Source organism: Macaca mulatta, chromosome 15, assembly GCF_049350105.2.
Source record: "Macaca mulatta isolate MMU2019108-1 chromosome 15, T2T-MMU8v2.0, whole genome shotgun sequence".
Lineage (NCBI taxonomy): Eukaryota > Metazoa > Chordata > Mammalia > Primates > Cercopithecidae > Macaca > Macaca mulatta.
This window is the reverse complement of record NC_133420.1, coordinates 49,153,256-49,166,332: the sequence shown is the minus strand read 5'-3', so window position 1 is coordinate 49,166,332 and position 13,077 is coordinate 49,153,256. Positions and strand designations below refer to the sequence as shown.

At 44.9% G+C, this 13,077-nt stretch overlaps 1 protein-coding gene across 5 annotated transcripts in view; it reads right to left on the bottom strand.

The window, feature by feature from the left end:
• The window catches only part of EPB41L4B (erythrocyte membrane protein band 4.1 like 4B), a 150,753-nt gene that overhangs the window by 66,952 nt on the left and 70,724 nt on the right, over positions 1-13,077 (bottom strand). For 4 of the 5 annotated variants that reach the window (XM_028834998.2, XM_015117131.3, XM_028834999.2 and 1 more), the window contains exons 14-15: positions 10,650-10,683; positions 6,281-6,345 (exon numbers count right to left, since the gene is read on the bottom strand). In XM_028834998.2, the coding sequence (XP_028690831.1) occupies positions 6,281-6,345; positions 10,650-10,683 (99 nt within the window). Of the gene's footprint in view, positions 1-2,862; positions 4,506-6,280; positions 6,346-10,649; positions 10,684-13,077 lie in introns of those variants that run through there. The other variant, XM_028835000.2, reaches the window with a different exon arrangement.

Genomic DNA, 13,077 nt, shown 5'->3' with positions numbered 1-13,077 from the left:
GCCGAGGCGGGCGGATCACGAGGTCAGGAGATAGAGACCATCCTGGTTAACACGGTGAAACCCCGTCTCTACTAAAAAATGCAAAAAATTAGCCGGGCGTGGCGGCGGGCGCCCGTAGTCCCGGCTACTCGGGAGGCTGAGGCAGGAGAATGGCGTGAACCCGGGAGGCAGAGGTTGCAGTGAGCCGAGATCGCCCCACTGCACTCCAGCCTGGGTGACAGAGCGAGACTCCATCTCAAAAAAAAAAAAAAAAAAAAAAAAAAGAATAATGTCCAATCTCTGCTTCTCTGAAAATGGGACCACTGCTGAATGATGCCTGTGTGGACAGGAGTTTTAGACTTGGGGAGGGGTGGTAAGGTGTGGGAGAGGGTTACTAGACCACTGGAGGGGTGTGTGTGAGCAGAAGGCAGTAAACAGCGTAGATCACAGGTGATGGAGATGAACAAGGTTACCAGCCCTGGTGTGTGTGTGGGAGGTATGGACAGTTACGACTGGTGGTGGTGATGGTGGAGGGAACATGGTTACCAGGCCACACTGGTGGGGGTGTATGGACAGTGAGCTACCTACCGGTGTGGTGGTAATGCAGATGGACAGGGGTTACTTGATGGCTAGAGGGAGTGGATGGGTTTCTGGGTGAGCAATTCGATTTCAGTGGAGTGAAGTGTTCAACATTATCTAGCAGTCTCATGGAGATGTGGATCCCCAGGGTTGCAAATGGTGGGATGAAAGGTGAGAGACAAGAGAGCACAGCAGTTGAGACCACAGGCTCTGAAATACAGGCTGCTTGGTTAAACTCTAAGCCTGAGCTTCCTATGTATGAAAAAGAGGATATTACCCATCTCACAGAATGGTCAGGAAGTGTAAGTGACACATGCAGAATGCAAGGCCTAGCATTAGATGACCAGCCCCTATATATTAGTGCAGATCAATGTCTACCTACCGGGGGTTTCCAACGTCACGTGGCTGGACTTTCTTCTGCCCTGTACAGCATGATACCAATGCCTCAAATAAGAACACAGTTGACACACTGAGTAATATTCAGATGGTGAAACTGAATCTAGAAGTCGCATGGTGGTCAATGTCCTACGCACAGTACGATGCCCCCATACTGGATAAGGTTGTTCAGATATCTTCAGACCAGCCCAGAGATGATGTGTTATTGCCTGTTATCTGGTTAGACATCACCTTTCAAATGAATGTGGAATAATCCATTTGCTGAGCAGACATTCATGGAGCACCTGCTCTCTGTCAGGGGCCAGGGAACAAAGGCAAGTACGACACAAAGCTCAGGCTGATGCAGTGTACAGGTTCCAGGATGAGATAAACAAAAGAGCCTATTTTAATACAAAGCTGTAAGTGCGACGTTGCTATAGATGGGGGTAGAAAGGGAGGGGGTTATTACTGGAACACAGAAATTAACCCAGTTTGCAGAGGTGGGGCCATCAGACAGTCCCTAGGAGAAGATGTCTGGGCAGAGGCAGACGTTGAGGAGTTAGGGGAAGGGATGGGAGTGACCAAATTCTAGGCAGAAGGAACAGTATTTGCAAAGGCATAGATGTGAGTAAGAACAGGGTGTGGTGCATGCCAGGAACCACAAGCAATTTGGCACTGAAGGATTTTCAACAGTAGGGTGAGAAATGGGGGATATATGCTAGAGCAAGAGGATGGAGACCCAGAGTGGGGAATTCCACAGAGAGGTCACTGGACTTCATCCTCAGGGTAATGGCAAGCACTGCAATGGCACAGGCCAACCGTGTTTTAGAAAGACTGTTCTAGTGACTGGGAGGAGCATGAGCTTGTCAGGAGCAACTGGAGTCAGGGAGATCAGGAAGGGCACCTCTGAGCCAGAGAAGAGATGCTCCTGTGGGATCCATGTCAGTAAGAAGAGAGAGGACAGCCTAAGTATGAATACCAAGGCAGAGGTGAACAGACCTAGGCACTGTTTGGACACGGGTGGCAACAGGCAGAACAGCTGTAGATGATGTATACATTCTAGTAGTGGGTAAAAAAGTGAATTCAGGCAGAAGAAAAGTTTTGTGGGAGGAGGGTAAAAGATGACCAATTTGATTTTTGATAGGTGGAGTTTGAGGTGTACACAGGATATCCAAGTTGAAATGTCAGTCCAAAAGTTCACAGGACAGTCTGGGTTACAGAGGATGGTTTCAGAGTCTACAGCATTATAAAATCAGGACAGAATGAGAAGGCCTGGGTAGACTGTGGTGAAAAGAGCAGTGAGCAGAAGAAAGACCTTTAGACAACATCACAATGTAATGACAGAAAAGGAGGCTGTTAAGACTGAACTGGTCAACTGCAGTAGAGAAAGGTCCACTAAGTTAAGGAATGAAAAGTGTATACTTCATTTAACAATCAGGATGTCGTAAGTATGCATACTGGTGAGGCTTCTTGGTTGCAGACAACTGAAACCACTCAAGTGACTTTAAGCAGAGAGGTATTTAATAGAGGGTATCAGATGGCATACACAATTTCCAGGAGCCCACAGATAAGGGTTTGGATGCCTTCCTGCCAGGAAGAGCACAAGTAGCCAGGACAAACATCCACCTTTACAGGACTTTTACTGGGGAAATCCCACTGCCACCACTTCTCTCTATTCTGCACCTGTGACAGGCAGGGCAACCTTCGCCAGAGTTGCCCCAGATGAAGAAAGGCATCAGCTGCTGTGCCTATAAGAGCCACTCTTGCCAAGAGCAGCCTCATTCTAAGATGATCTTACTCCACCCACCTAACTGAATGCTCACCTTCAGACTTCCAAAAGCCACCTGTTCTGTTACCAAGGTCATTCACAAATGAGACTTCTGCATAGCAATAAGAATCAATAAAAAAAAAATGAAGATGGAGTCAAAAAAAAAGCAAGAATAATCTTTATTCTTTGGAAACACATTTGTAAAATGCTATCAATAAGATGAAAAGATTCAGAACGCATTTATTTGTTTGCAGCACATACACTGAGGATCAGAACGTCTGCTAAAATGGAATACACCTGTAAACAAATACCTTAGGGAGAGTTTATAGGCGGTCAGCTCCACTGTGCAAGGTACGCAGCTGATACCTTCTTGCTGAATAGATTTTTGCGGTAGCCAAAAAAGATCAGATTTTAGTAACAAAATATCTCAAAGGATGTCAAACATTCTTTAGAGGGCCTAACATGGGCAAAATTACAATTACATATATAAAAATGGCACAAGAATCAACTGATTTCACAGAAATACTAATAAAACATTTCAGGTCTATTATTAAGAGAAAAAAATGTTTGACTCAGGGCTTGAAACGGGGGAAATAAATATTTTGGTACAAGCTTTAACCTAAGACAACATACTGATTTCTGGGTCTACCAACAGACTAGGGCAACACCCATCTCATCCTACTCTACAGAATGCTTTGGCACAACTTCAAGAAAACCTTATATGCTTTCATTTGAGCCATAAATGATCCTGACTGCACGTTGCTTTTTAAGAGTGAAGTCTAGGGTAAAAACCAATCCCCTAATTCTGACAGCGTGTATTCACAATTATGCCTTCTGAAATCATGCAAGTTAGCAGCACCAATCATTAAGACATTAAAAATTATTCTCATACTTGAGCAGCAAGTTCTATCAAAACAAATGCTATGCAATTTAAGATTAGTACAACTGCTTAAATTCGAAGTAGCTCAACTGCTTTAAGATGTGAAACTCAAAGTCCCCCTGTATTTATATAACATCTAATAAGTTATATACTTTATTTAGCTTCTGAAAGGAGTAACTCTCTGTCAGGGAAGTGGGTATTGCAGTTTTCCTTGTGATAAAATTAGTTTGAATGTATATCCTCAACCTAAACAAAATGAAATGTTAACAAATTGCAGAATGTTAGAGTTGGAAAGGACCTTGGAGATCACTTAGTCCAACCCTCTCTTTTCAGATGGGGAAAATGAGGTCAATGAAGAGGAAATGACTTATCCAGGCCACACTAGGGAAACTGGACCCTAGCAACCTCAACTTCTACGTCAGGAATATATGCTGAGCAATCTTCCCAAGCTCTTCTGGTTTTATTTGCTCCCATTAATTAAATAACAAAGAACATCAGGTACATAGTAATATGATAAACATAGACTTTGACTCCAATTTTAAAATCAGAACATCAAAATGATTCCTGAGCCTTTAACTACCTTCATTTTAATGAGAATGCAGTCAACAGTAAATTATAACAAGCTATAGTGGTTTTATCTTGGACACTGAAAACACCCTTCAGGACTACTCCTTAAAGACACTCGTCCAAACACATCCATCCATGTGAGGCCAAGACACTTTTCATGGAATGCAATGGAACTATGAAGGTGAATGGAAGAGAGATGCTTCAGTCTCTCAAAGTGCAGTCATGAGTTTATCTCGATACATCATACTTTGCATCCCTCCTAAGTTCTTCTGGTTCTGGTCGTGGACATAATCAAAATGGCTGTCATCTCCACTGGCCGATGCTTTCCAATGCGACCTGTCATCCTGAAAGGATGGCCTGTTTTGTTTGCAGAGCGAATGGTTAGTGGGAGAATGGAAGAAAATGCAGAAATGTAAGTGAAACAACACAAGCACAAAGGAAATGGGGCAGGGGGAACCATGAGCCATGTGAATGGGGATGGCTATGAGTGGAAATGAATGGATTTCCTACGTGAGAACTGTAAAAGTTCAGATGCAGATCACCTATGAACTTCCAAGCAGAGCAAGCATCTGTCTATGGTCAAGTCATCATTTCTCAAAGGGTGTCTCATGGTCAAGTCCGTCCGGAGAAAGCTAAGTGAAGGTGGAAAATGTTCCTTTACTACAGGGCTGCCTGGAGGTTTTATCATGCCAGTGTGTGCCATGAATGCCTCAGGCAGCATTTGCCAAAAGTGTTGGACTAACAAACTCTGTTGTCAGGGGGTATCTTTGCAGAGATTGAAAATACACAAAATGTTGGGCCCCACCCCATAGATTCTGATCCAGTAGGTCTGGGGTGGGACTGAGAATCTGCATTAACAAGCTTCCAGATGACACTAAAGCTGCCAGTAGCAGGCCCACCCCAGAGAGGCACTGTTTCCGGCTTTCCTCAGAACGCCTGCTGCTAGGCCGTGCCTCAGAAGGAAACTAACATGATAAAACAGACAGTGATAAGCACAAACTTTTGTAAAAACAATGTTAATTAAAATAGCATTTCTATAAATCTCTTCTGCTTCTTATGTCTGAAGAATAAAGTACCTTTGAAACACAGCAAGATTTAGAATTATTACTCCACTCACCTAATTTGCTTTAAAAAGTTAAGTGACTACCAAGTGTTTATAAACAATCACACTGTTGGGTTACAAAATTCCCCAGCAAACTTTATTTTGGCCTTGCTCTAAGTGGGTTTATTTCTATCATTTTATTCTCCATTTCTCAGAGAAAGGCTAGCAACCTCACCTTTATGCAAACTGAACTTGCCAACTATGTTTCTGAAATAGCTTCACACATAAACACCAATTAAGACTGATCTAAAATTCAAATTTTAAAAGGAGCATTTGCTTTCACAAAGCCAGCCTTAAAAAAAAAAAAAAAAACCTCTCAAGCCTCACTATAAACACAGTCCAGCAGATGTCAGTTGGCTTAGAAAGGATTATGGTAGGTTGGGGCCAAGGTTGGCAAATGACAGCCCTCGGCCCAATCCTACTGTTTTTCTAAATCAGTTTCATTGAAGCACAGCCATAGTCTCTCATTTATGGATTGTCTCGGGCTGTTTTCAAAGTACAATGGCAGAGTTAAGGAGTTGTGACAGCGACCACAAAGCCGAAGATATTGACTGTCTGATCCTTTACAGAAAAACTGACCCCTCAGTCTAGGGAAAAAATATTGATTGCCACAAAAAGCAAACCCATTCCCCACCCCCCAAAAAAAACTCCTTAAAAAAAAAAAAAAACCACCACAACAAAAATCCCCAAGCTTTCATCACATTTGAAGTAAACAAATTCTCAGGACAGAAAAATGTTACTTAGAAATTTTCAGTAACATCTTGAACATAAAACTAAACCAAAAATATATGAGATCAGAATGATTTTTAAAAATCAATTCATTTTTTATTTCACAAAGCACACCTTTGATACATCCACACGCATCACTGGCTACCTCTGCTTTGAAAATTTATTCATCTCGGCCATGACAATGCACCCCTGAAGGGTTGTTTCTGATGCAGACTTTCTACTCCTAAACTAGGCAGAATCTGAACTTTTCTAGAGAAAGGAGAGCTTTCGAAGGTGCAGCTCTGGAAGCACCAGCACTTACCTGACATTTGGAGAGTGAGGATGCCACCGGGGCTGGCTGGGGTGGATATTAGGATGATACTGAGGCTAGAAATAAAACACCGAACTTGATTATTTGATGACCTTTTAATTTCAATGGTCCTCATTTGCTTTCTCTGTTACTGGCATCCACCCGAGGGGCTGGGGGACTATGAACGGAAAGGCTATAGACCCTGGCTAGGGGATGGATGTTTCCCAGGATGATCATGTTTCCCCCTCTGACAAAGGCTGGGGGCTGGAACCCAGCACCGGTTCTTGCCCTCTCCAGAGGCGGCTCCCTGTGAAGGGGCTGGGAAGCTGCTCTTAGAAGGTGACAGCACCCGCCTTGAAGGGGGTCGTCCGGAGTACCAGGGACAGGCTGTATTCATCTCCCCAAGGGAAGAGGCGGAAGGTGTCAGAGAGATGGGGAGAGTGGGAGGCAATTTCTCTCTTCAGAAACAATTTTTGTCATTGCTGAAAATGACAATGACCATGTGGAGCAGTTACATCTGCACACAGGCAAGGACTGGACAGGGATGCTAAGTGAAGCAGCAGGGCCGTGGGTGAAGGTTTTTTTCTTTCTCCCTGGTTTATGCAATAAAAATAATCTTCTAAAATGCAATCCAAAACAAAATACCAAAACAAACAAAACCATCCAGAGCGCTTATCATCCTGATAAAACGGGAGGGAGAGAGGGAGACAGTTTGAGAAGAAGGGATGAGGGGAGGGAGGGAAGGAAAGTAGGGAGGGAGAGAAGAAAGAAAAAGAAGGGAAGGAAGAAAGAGAAAGAAGAGAAGGAAGGAGGCTGAAGGTTGTCTTTTTTTAAATTTTTTTTATTTTTGACAGAGTCTCGCTCTGTCGCCCAGGCTGGAGTGCAATGGCAGGATCTTGGCAACCTCTACCTCCTGGGTTCAAGTAATTCTCCTGCCTCAGTCTCCTGGGTAGCTGGGATTACAGGCGCTTGCCACCACACCCCGCTAATTTTGAAGGAAGTTGTCCATTTTATAAAGAGAACACAGACCCTGACCAATGACTCGCCAATGGACAGAGGTGCAGCCCTAGCCAGCTAGGTAGCAGCCTGCCATTCCACTTCTGGCCTGCAGAGGGCAGTGGTCCTAGACATCAGCAGAAGTCAGGGGCTTCTCAAGGCTCAACCTCCCAAGGGGCAAATTAGGCCTTCCTGACATTTAAGTCACTACAGTCTTGCCACCGTTACTCTTTTAATTATTTCTTCCCCTCCTTCTCGGGCTGCTTTGGTTAATACGCAGTGGCCTGCTCTCTGGCACAGAGAATTCTCAGCAGTTCTGTTCGTTCCATTTGCATGGACCTGAGATGCCCTCCCTGCCTGTTCTGTATTCCAGCAGCCTTTCCTTTCTCCTTCAAAGACGCCTGTCAGCAAGCAGACTCTGCAGCCCCCGGAAGGACATGCTGCAGGAAAAGGAATCTGGAGAAAATACCTCAGTAGCAGGATCTGGGAGCTGACCAGGGCTTTAGCATCTCCCTGGTGCAATCTCTGCATATTTCTCCTTTAGGGGGTACAGAAACCCACAGAGTTTAGATGATCTGCCCAGAGTCTAACTGTTCCAGGTGTTTTGATCACATAGACAGGCCCAGAATGAGGTTCCATTCATTGGCTGTTCAACAATAGAGAAAGGCTGACCTAGAACTGGACCCTCATGTTTTTCTCTGGCTTTAAACACAGCCAAATCAGATTCATCAGAGAGATGTGGGAACCTTAGCCATAGACCTGGAAAAAGATTTTGGAAACTTCCTTGGTCTCCTCTGGCAATTTAATCACATTCTCAACTGTCAAGGAGTATTTTAGTGTTAACTCAGCTGGTTCTCAACTAGTACGCTCATATCCCTCAGAGGACAACGGGAAATGAACGTGTGCATGTTTGCTTGTCACAGTAACAGAGAAAAGGGAAGCTAATCATCCTGCAATTCCAGGGACAGTCCCAAACAATGAAGAACTCTCCCTCCCCAAATGCCAACAGTGTCCTCATTGAGAACGCAGAGATCCATCCTTTGCAGCTGGCTGACCTTGCAGTGCTTGAAATAAGATAAATGCTGCAACACCATCCTCTTGAATACCCTTCACGGTATTCACATGCCGATCAGGCCACTTCTCAGGACATTCTCTTCCCGGTCAATTTACTCCCAACCCTTGATAGAACAACACAAGACCTCTAAGACTGGCAAGGTCCAAAGGACCCGTGGTTGCCAATGAGGTTGCGATAACAATGCCTAGATGAGTTTCAGTAGATCTGATTTCAACAATTGCCTTGATGTTCACTCTAAGCAGAAAACGCACAGTGAGAACACACCCCAGGGCTATGGGGAGAGGGCACAGGCAGGGCTGAGCTGCTTTGCTTTTCTAAATTTTTTTTCTCTCCTTCAAGCACTGATTACCTATCAATTACCTGTCCCCTACAACTTTTCAGTTACTCACACCTGAAAACCCCTTAACAAAAAACAATCAGTGAATAAGAAGATTCAAGAACCCTGGGCGCGGATCACAAGGTCAGGAGATCGAGACCACAGTGAAACCCCGTCTCTACTAAAAATACAAAAAATTAGCCGGGCGCGGTGGCGGGCGCCTGTAGTCCCAGCTACTCAGGAGGCTGAGGCAGGAGAATGGCGTGAACCCAGGAGGCGGAGCTTGCAGTGAGCCGAGATCGCGCCACTGCACTCCAGCCTGGGCAACAGCGTGAGACTCCGTCTCAAAAAAAAAAAAAAAAAAAAAAAGAACCCTGGGCTGGGCACGGTGGCTCATACCTGCAAACCCAGCACTTTGGGAGGCTGAGGTGAGTGGATCACTTGAGGTCAGGAGTTCGAGACCAGCCTGGCCAACATGGTGAAACTGTGTCTCTACTAAAAATGTAAAAATTAGCCGGGCATGGTGGCATGCACCTATAACCCCAGCTACTTGGGAGGCTGAGGCAAGAGAATCACTTGAACCTGGGATTATTTAAAAATAGAGATGGGGTCTCACTATGTTGGCCAGGCTGGTCTTGAATTCTTGGGCTCAAGTGATCCTCTTGCCTTGGCTTCCCAAAGTGCTGGGATTACATGCATGAGCCACCGTGGCCGACTCTTTGACAGACACTTTAATATACTGATAGGAAGCAAAGGAATTCCAGGCAGACGAACATGGGCAAAGAATGGTGGGAAGAAATTATGGGACAACAATTATGCAATTCCCTGTGAGCTGAACATATGGAGCGTGATGGGAGTGGTGAGAAATAAATAGAGAAGTTGGAACCAGGTGGTACAAGGCTGTGAATGGCCAGAGAGAGCCACCCACGGTGGCTTAGGAAGAATGTGCTTGATCCAGGCTGAGCTGTAAACCACACCTTACATGCTAGCAGGCATGGGTGAGCTGGCAGGCGGCACAGGCCCTGGTTGGCCGCCCTGACAAAGAGCAAGATGCCAGCCATGGAAACGTACCTGTGCTCCTTCTTGCAGGCGACGGGCCTAGCACAGTGCTTTACAAAGAAGGTTCTAGAAACCACGGACTATTTGTGTTAATGAGTTCACCACCACCAAAAAATGGGAGAGGCTGAGGCCAGTGTTTTTTAAAAAAGATATGAAGGGGCTGAGACTAGTGTTTGTCTTTTTTAATAGATGAGTTCTCACTGTGTCATCTGGGCTGAAGTGCAGTGGTATATGATAATAGCTCACTGCAGCCTCGAATTCCCAGGCTCAAGTGATCTTCTCACCTTAGCCTCCCCAAATAGCTCCCCAAATACAGACGTCCACCACTGTGCCAGCTCAAGACTAGTTTTTTTTTTTTTTTTTTTATTATTGGGGTGTGAGAGGGGAGCAATTCGCAAATAATTTGGGGAAACAATAAATTTTTAAAAAATAAAACATGTCTTTCTTGCAGGATTTCTCAGTACTTTCACACCTCAATGGACACTGTAAAATCCAAGAAGGGGAATGAACGATGCGACATTTCCCAAACACTTGACCAAAACATCCTTTCCTGAACGCGCATCTCAAGGGACTCACGTTCCCTAGGCCTAAAACACGTTTTGACGAAAAGCTGCTTCACTGGAACGCCACTAAGGGGCTGTGTCTGGCCACCCAGAAACTTAAACATACGTCCCTGATGCTTGCCAGTTGACAAGGTTAAGAAAAATAGGCAGTTCAGATGACCAAGAAGCGGCAGAGGCCAGAAGGAAAGGGCTCTCTTCTTACCATTTTCTCAAAAAAACAAATACTGTTATTATTTCCTCAAAATCTGATTATAAATATGATGACTGTTCATTATAGAAAATGTAGAAACTTTACGAAAATCTTCTTTTTTGTTTTATTTTATTTTTAAAATTTTCCTTATTTAAAGACAACATTTAAAAGCAGTTTCTTACCTGGTAATTATGGACTTCTGGATTTGTTTTAGAGCTAAAAAAACAGAAAAAAAAAGAGAAAAATATCTTAGGTTGTAAAGTGGCATTATTACTGATTTAGTCAACAATCATGAACTATTGCTATGTGCTATATACTCTAATAGAAGCGTCCACATAATGACTTTTTTTTTTTATATTGGCTGTTTAAAAGAACATATAACAAGGAAAACCACAGACAGCTGCTTTCACTCATCCCTTTAGAGCTCACAAACAGAAACAGTAGGAAATATTCCAGAATGCAGCCTCGATGTCCTATTTTGGTGGCAAAAAAGAGGTCCTGTTTCATTGGGGCAAACCAAGTAATTTCACTTCCATTTCAGGCCTGCCCTGGCATTGCTGGGATACCCACAACACTGGCACCAGAAGCTCCAGTGATGTGCAGAGCTTCTTCCTACTGCAGGGGGAGGCACAAGTCCCTCCTGAGCATCTCTCACTGGGTACTGTGGTGGGAGCCACAGGTGGGTCCCCTTGCTATTAAAACACTGCCAACAATCTGGCCACCACTTTGGAATGTTCTCTCCAAACAAGGCTCTGTACTGGGAACTTCACATCTGTTATTATTTAATTCACACAACTAGGCTATGAGGTCAACAAATGTGACCACCTCATTTTACAGATAAAGGAACGGTTGCCTAATAGAGAGTTGGGAAACCTGCTCAGGGTCGCCTGGCTGGTCAGTGGGAGCCAGGGCTAGAATCAACATCTGCAGAATCCTAAAGCCTGTCTTCTTTCTGCTAAACCAACTTGGCTCTTAGAGGGACTGAGAAAAGGCTCAGGGCTCCTCATGCATGATCCTATTTCGATGGAATCTTTTTGTTTGTTTGTTTTAAGAGACGGGATCTCACATGTTGCCCAGGCTGGTCCTGAACTCCTGGGCTCAAGCAATCCTCCAGCCTCAGCCTCCCAAAGTGCTGGCATTACAGGCATGAGCCACAGTGAAAGGCTGATATGATCTTAAATGTGTGTATATATATACATATGGACAGAGGAGGCAGTCATTATTGCCAGGAGGTGTGCTTGAAATCAAGTGTTATTGCTGGCTTCTCCAACACTGAGAGGCAAACAGATCATTGTTATAAGTCTTGCTTGGGGTCTAAATGGTTCTGTGTTCCGGTTTTCGAGGAGGACCAGTACACAGATCTAGGCTCTGGGCCAGATCACCTCCGGCTGGACTTCATCAGGTAAGTTAAGCGTTCTGCAAGGTGCTATTTTTCTAGTAGTACCTCTGGAGCCCAGAGCACAATTTCATCCACGGCTCCCATAGCAATCCTACTCACCCCGGGATCCCACAGGCTGTGAAGGGCAATTGAACAGCTGCGAACAGCAGTTATTAGCTCATTTGTTCCTAAAGGGTATATTTACCAGGGCTTTTTTTTTTTTTTGGCAGAATTTTTTTTTTTTTAAGTTTGTTTTGGTTCCCAATATATAATCTCCACTAGATGCTAGGAGGAAAATGTAATTTTATTAGGGAGACACAATCAAAAACAATCACCACCTTAGACAGCAAAGGAAAGAAATTGGGGCTGTAACTTACAAGCCCCAGAGAATTAAAAGGAAGACACCCCGACAGGCTAAGAAAGGTACAGATACCATTTGGCATACTATCTGCCAGAAGGATCCCAGAAAAGGGGTGAATCTAGTGACCTACAACGTAACCCATCCAGAATACTGCAACCTCCTCCCACCCTCCGGGGCAGGGGGCGACGAAGAGCAGTTCAACAGGACCCCGAGCCCCTTCATCAGATGCTGAGAACAAAACCCAGAGACAAAAGGCAGAAGGACACTGAAAGTAGGATTTGGAATCAGAGATGTGAGGTTGAGTTTCCGGCTGTGTCATACAAGGGACCAGCTGTGTTCTCTAGAACCCTGGGTTCCTCGAAGGTGCCCTGGAGCTATGGGGTGGGAGGAGTGGCAGAAGAGCAGGCAGAAACTGGTCTCTCCCTCCCCACTGAGCTCATCCAGAGGACCTCCACATCTGTCTGTTCTGTATGTTGGGCTTTGACATCAGGTTTCTTCTAAAGGGTGAAAATCAGAGGGTAAAACAGTTTGGAAAAACACTGATCTAGCCCAGCCTCCTCATTTGCAAAAAAGAAGACAGAGGCCCAGAAGTAGGAAGGCCTGTCTCCAGAGCTGGGTTAGAACACAGCTGGTACCTAGAGGGAGGGCTCCTGATGCCCCAGCCAGGGCTCTCCTCGCTAACAGGGGTATCTGCAACCCGCTCCACCCCGTGCCACGTTCTGCCAACTGTCCTGACAGTGTATGGCACAGTCAAGCTGCGTCCATCTCAAAGACCACCCTCTCAGCTGCCTTGAGACCTGTGCCTGGGATGACTGAGAGGCTAACGAACCTGGGCTACCTACCAGTGGCTGAAGTTCAGACCAAAGGTCCA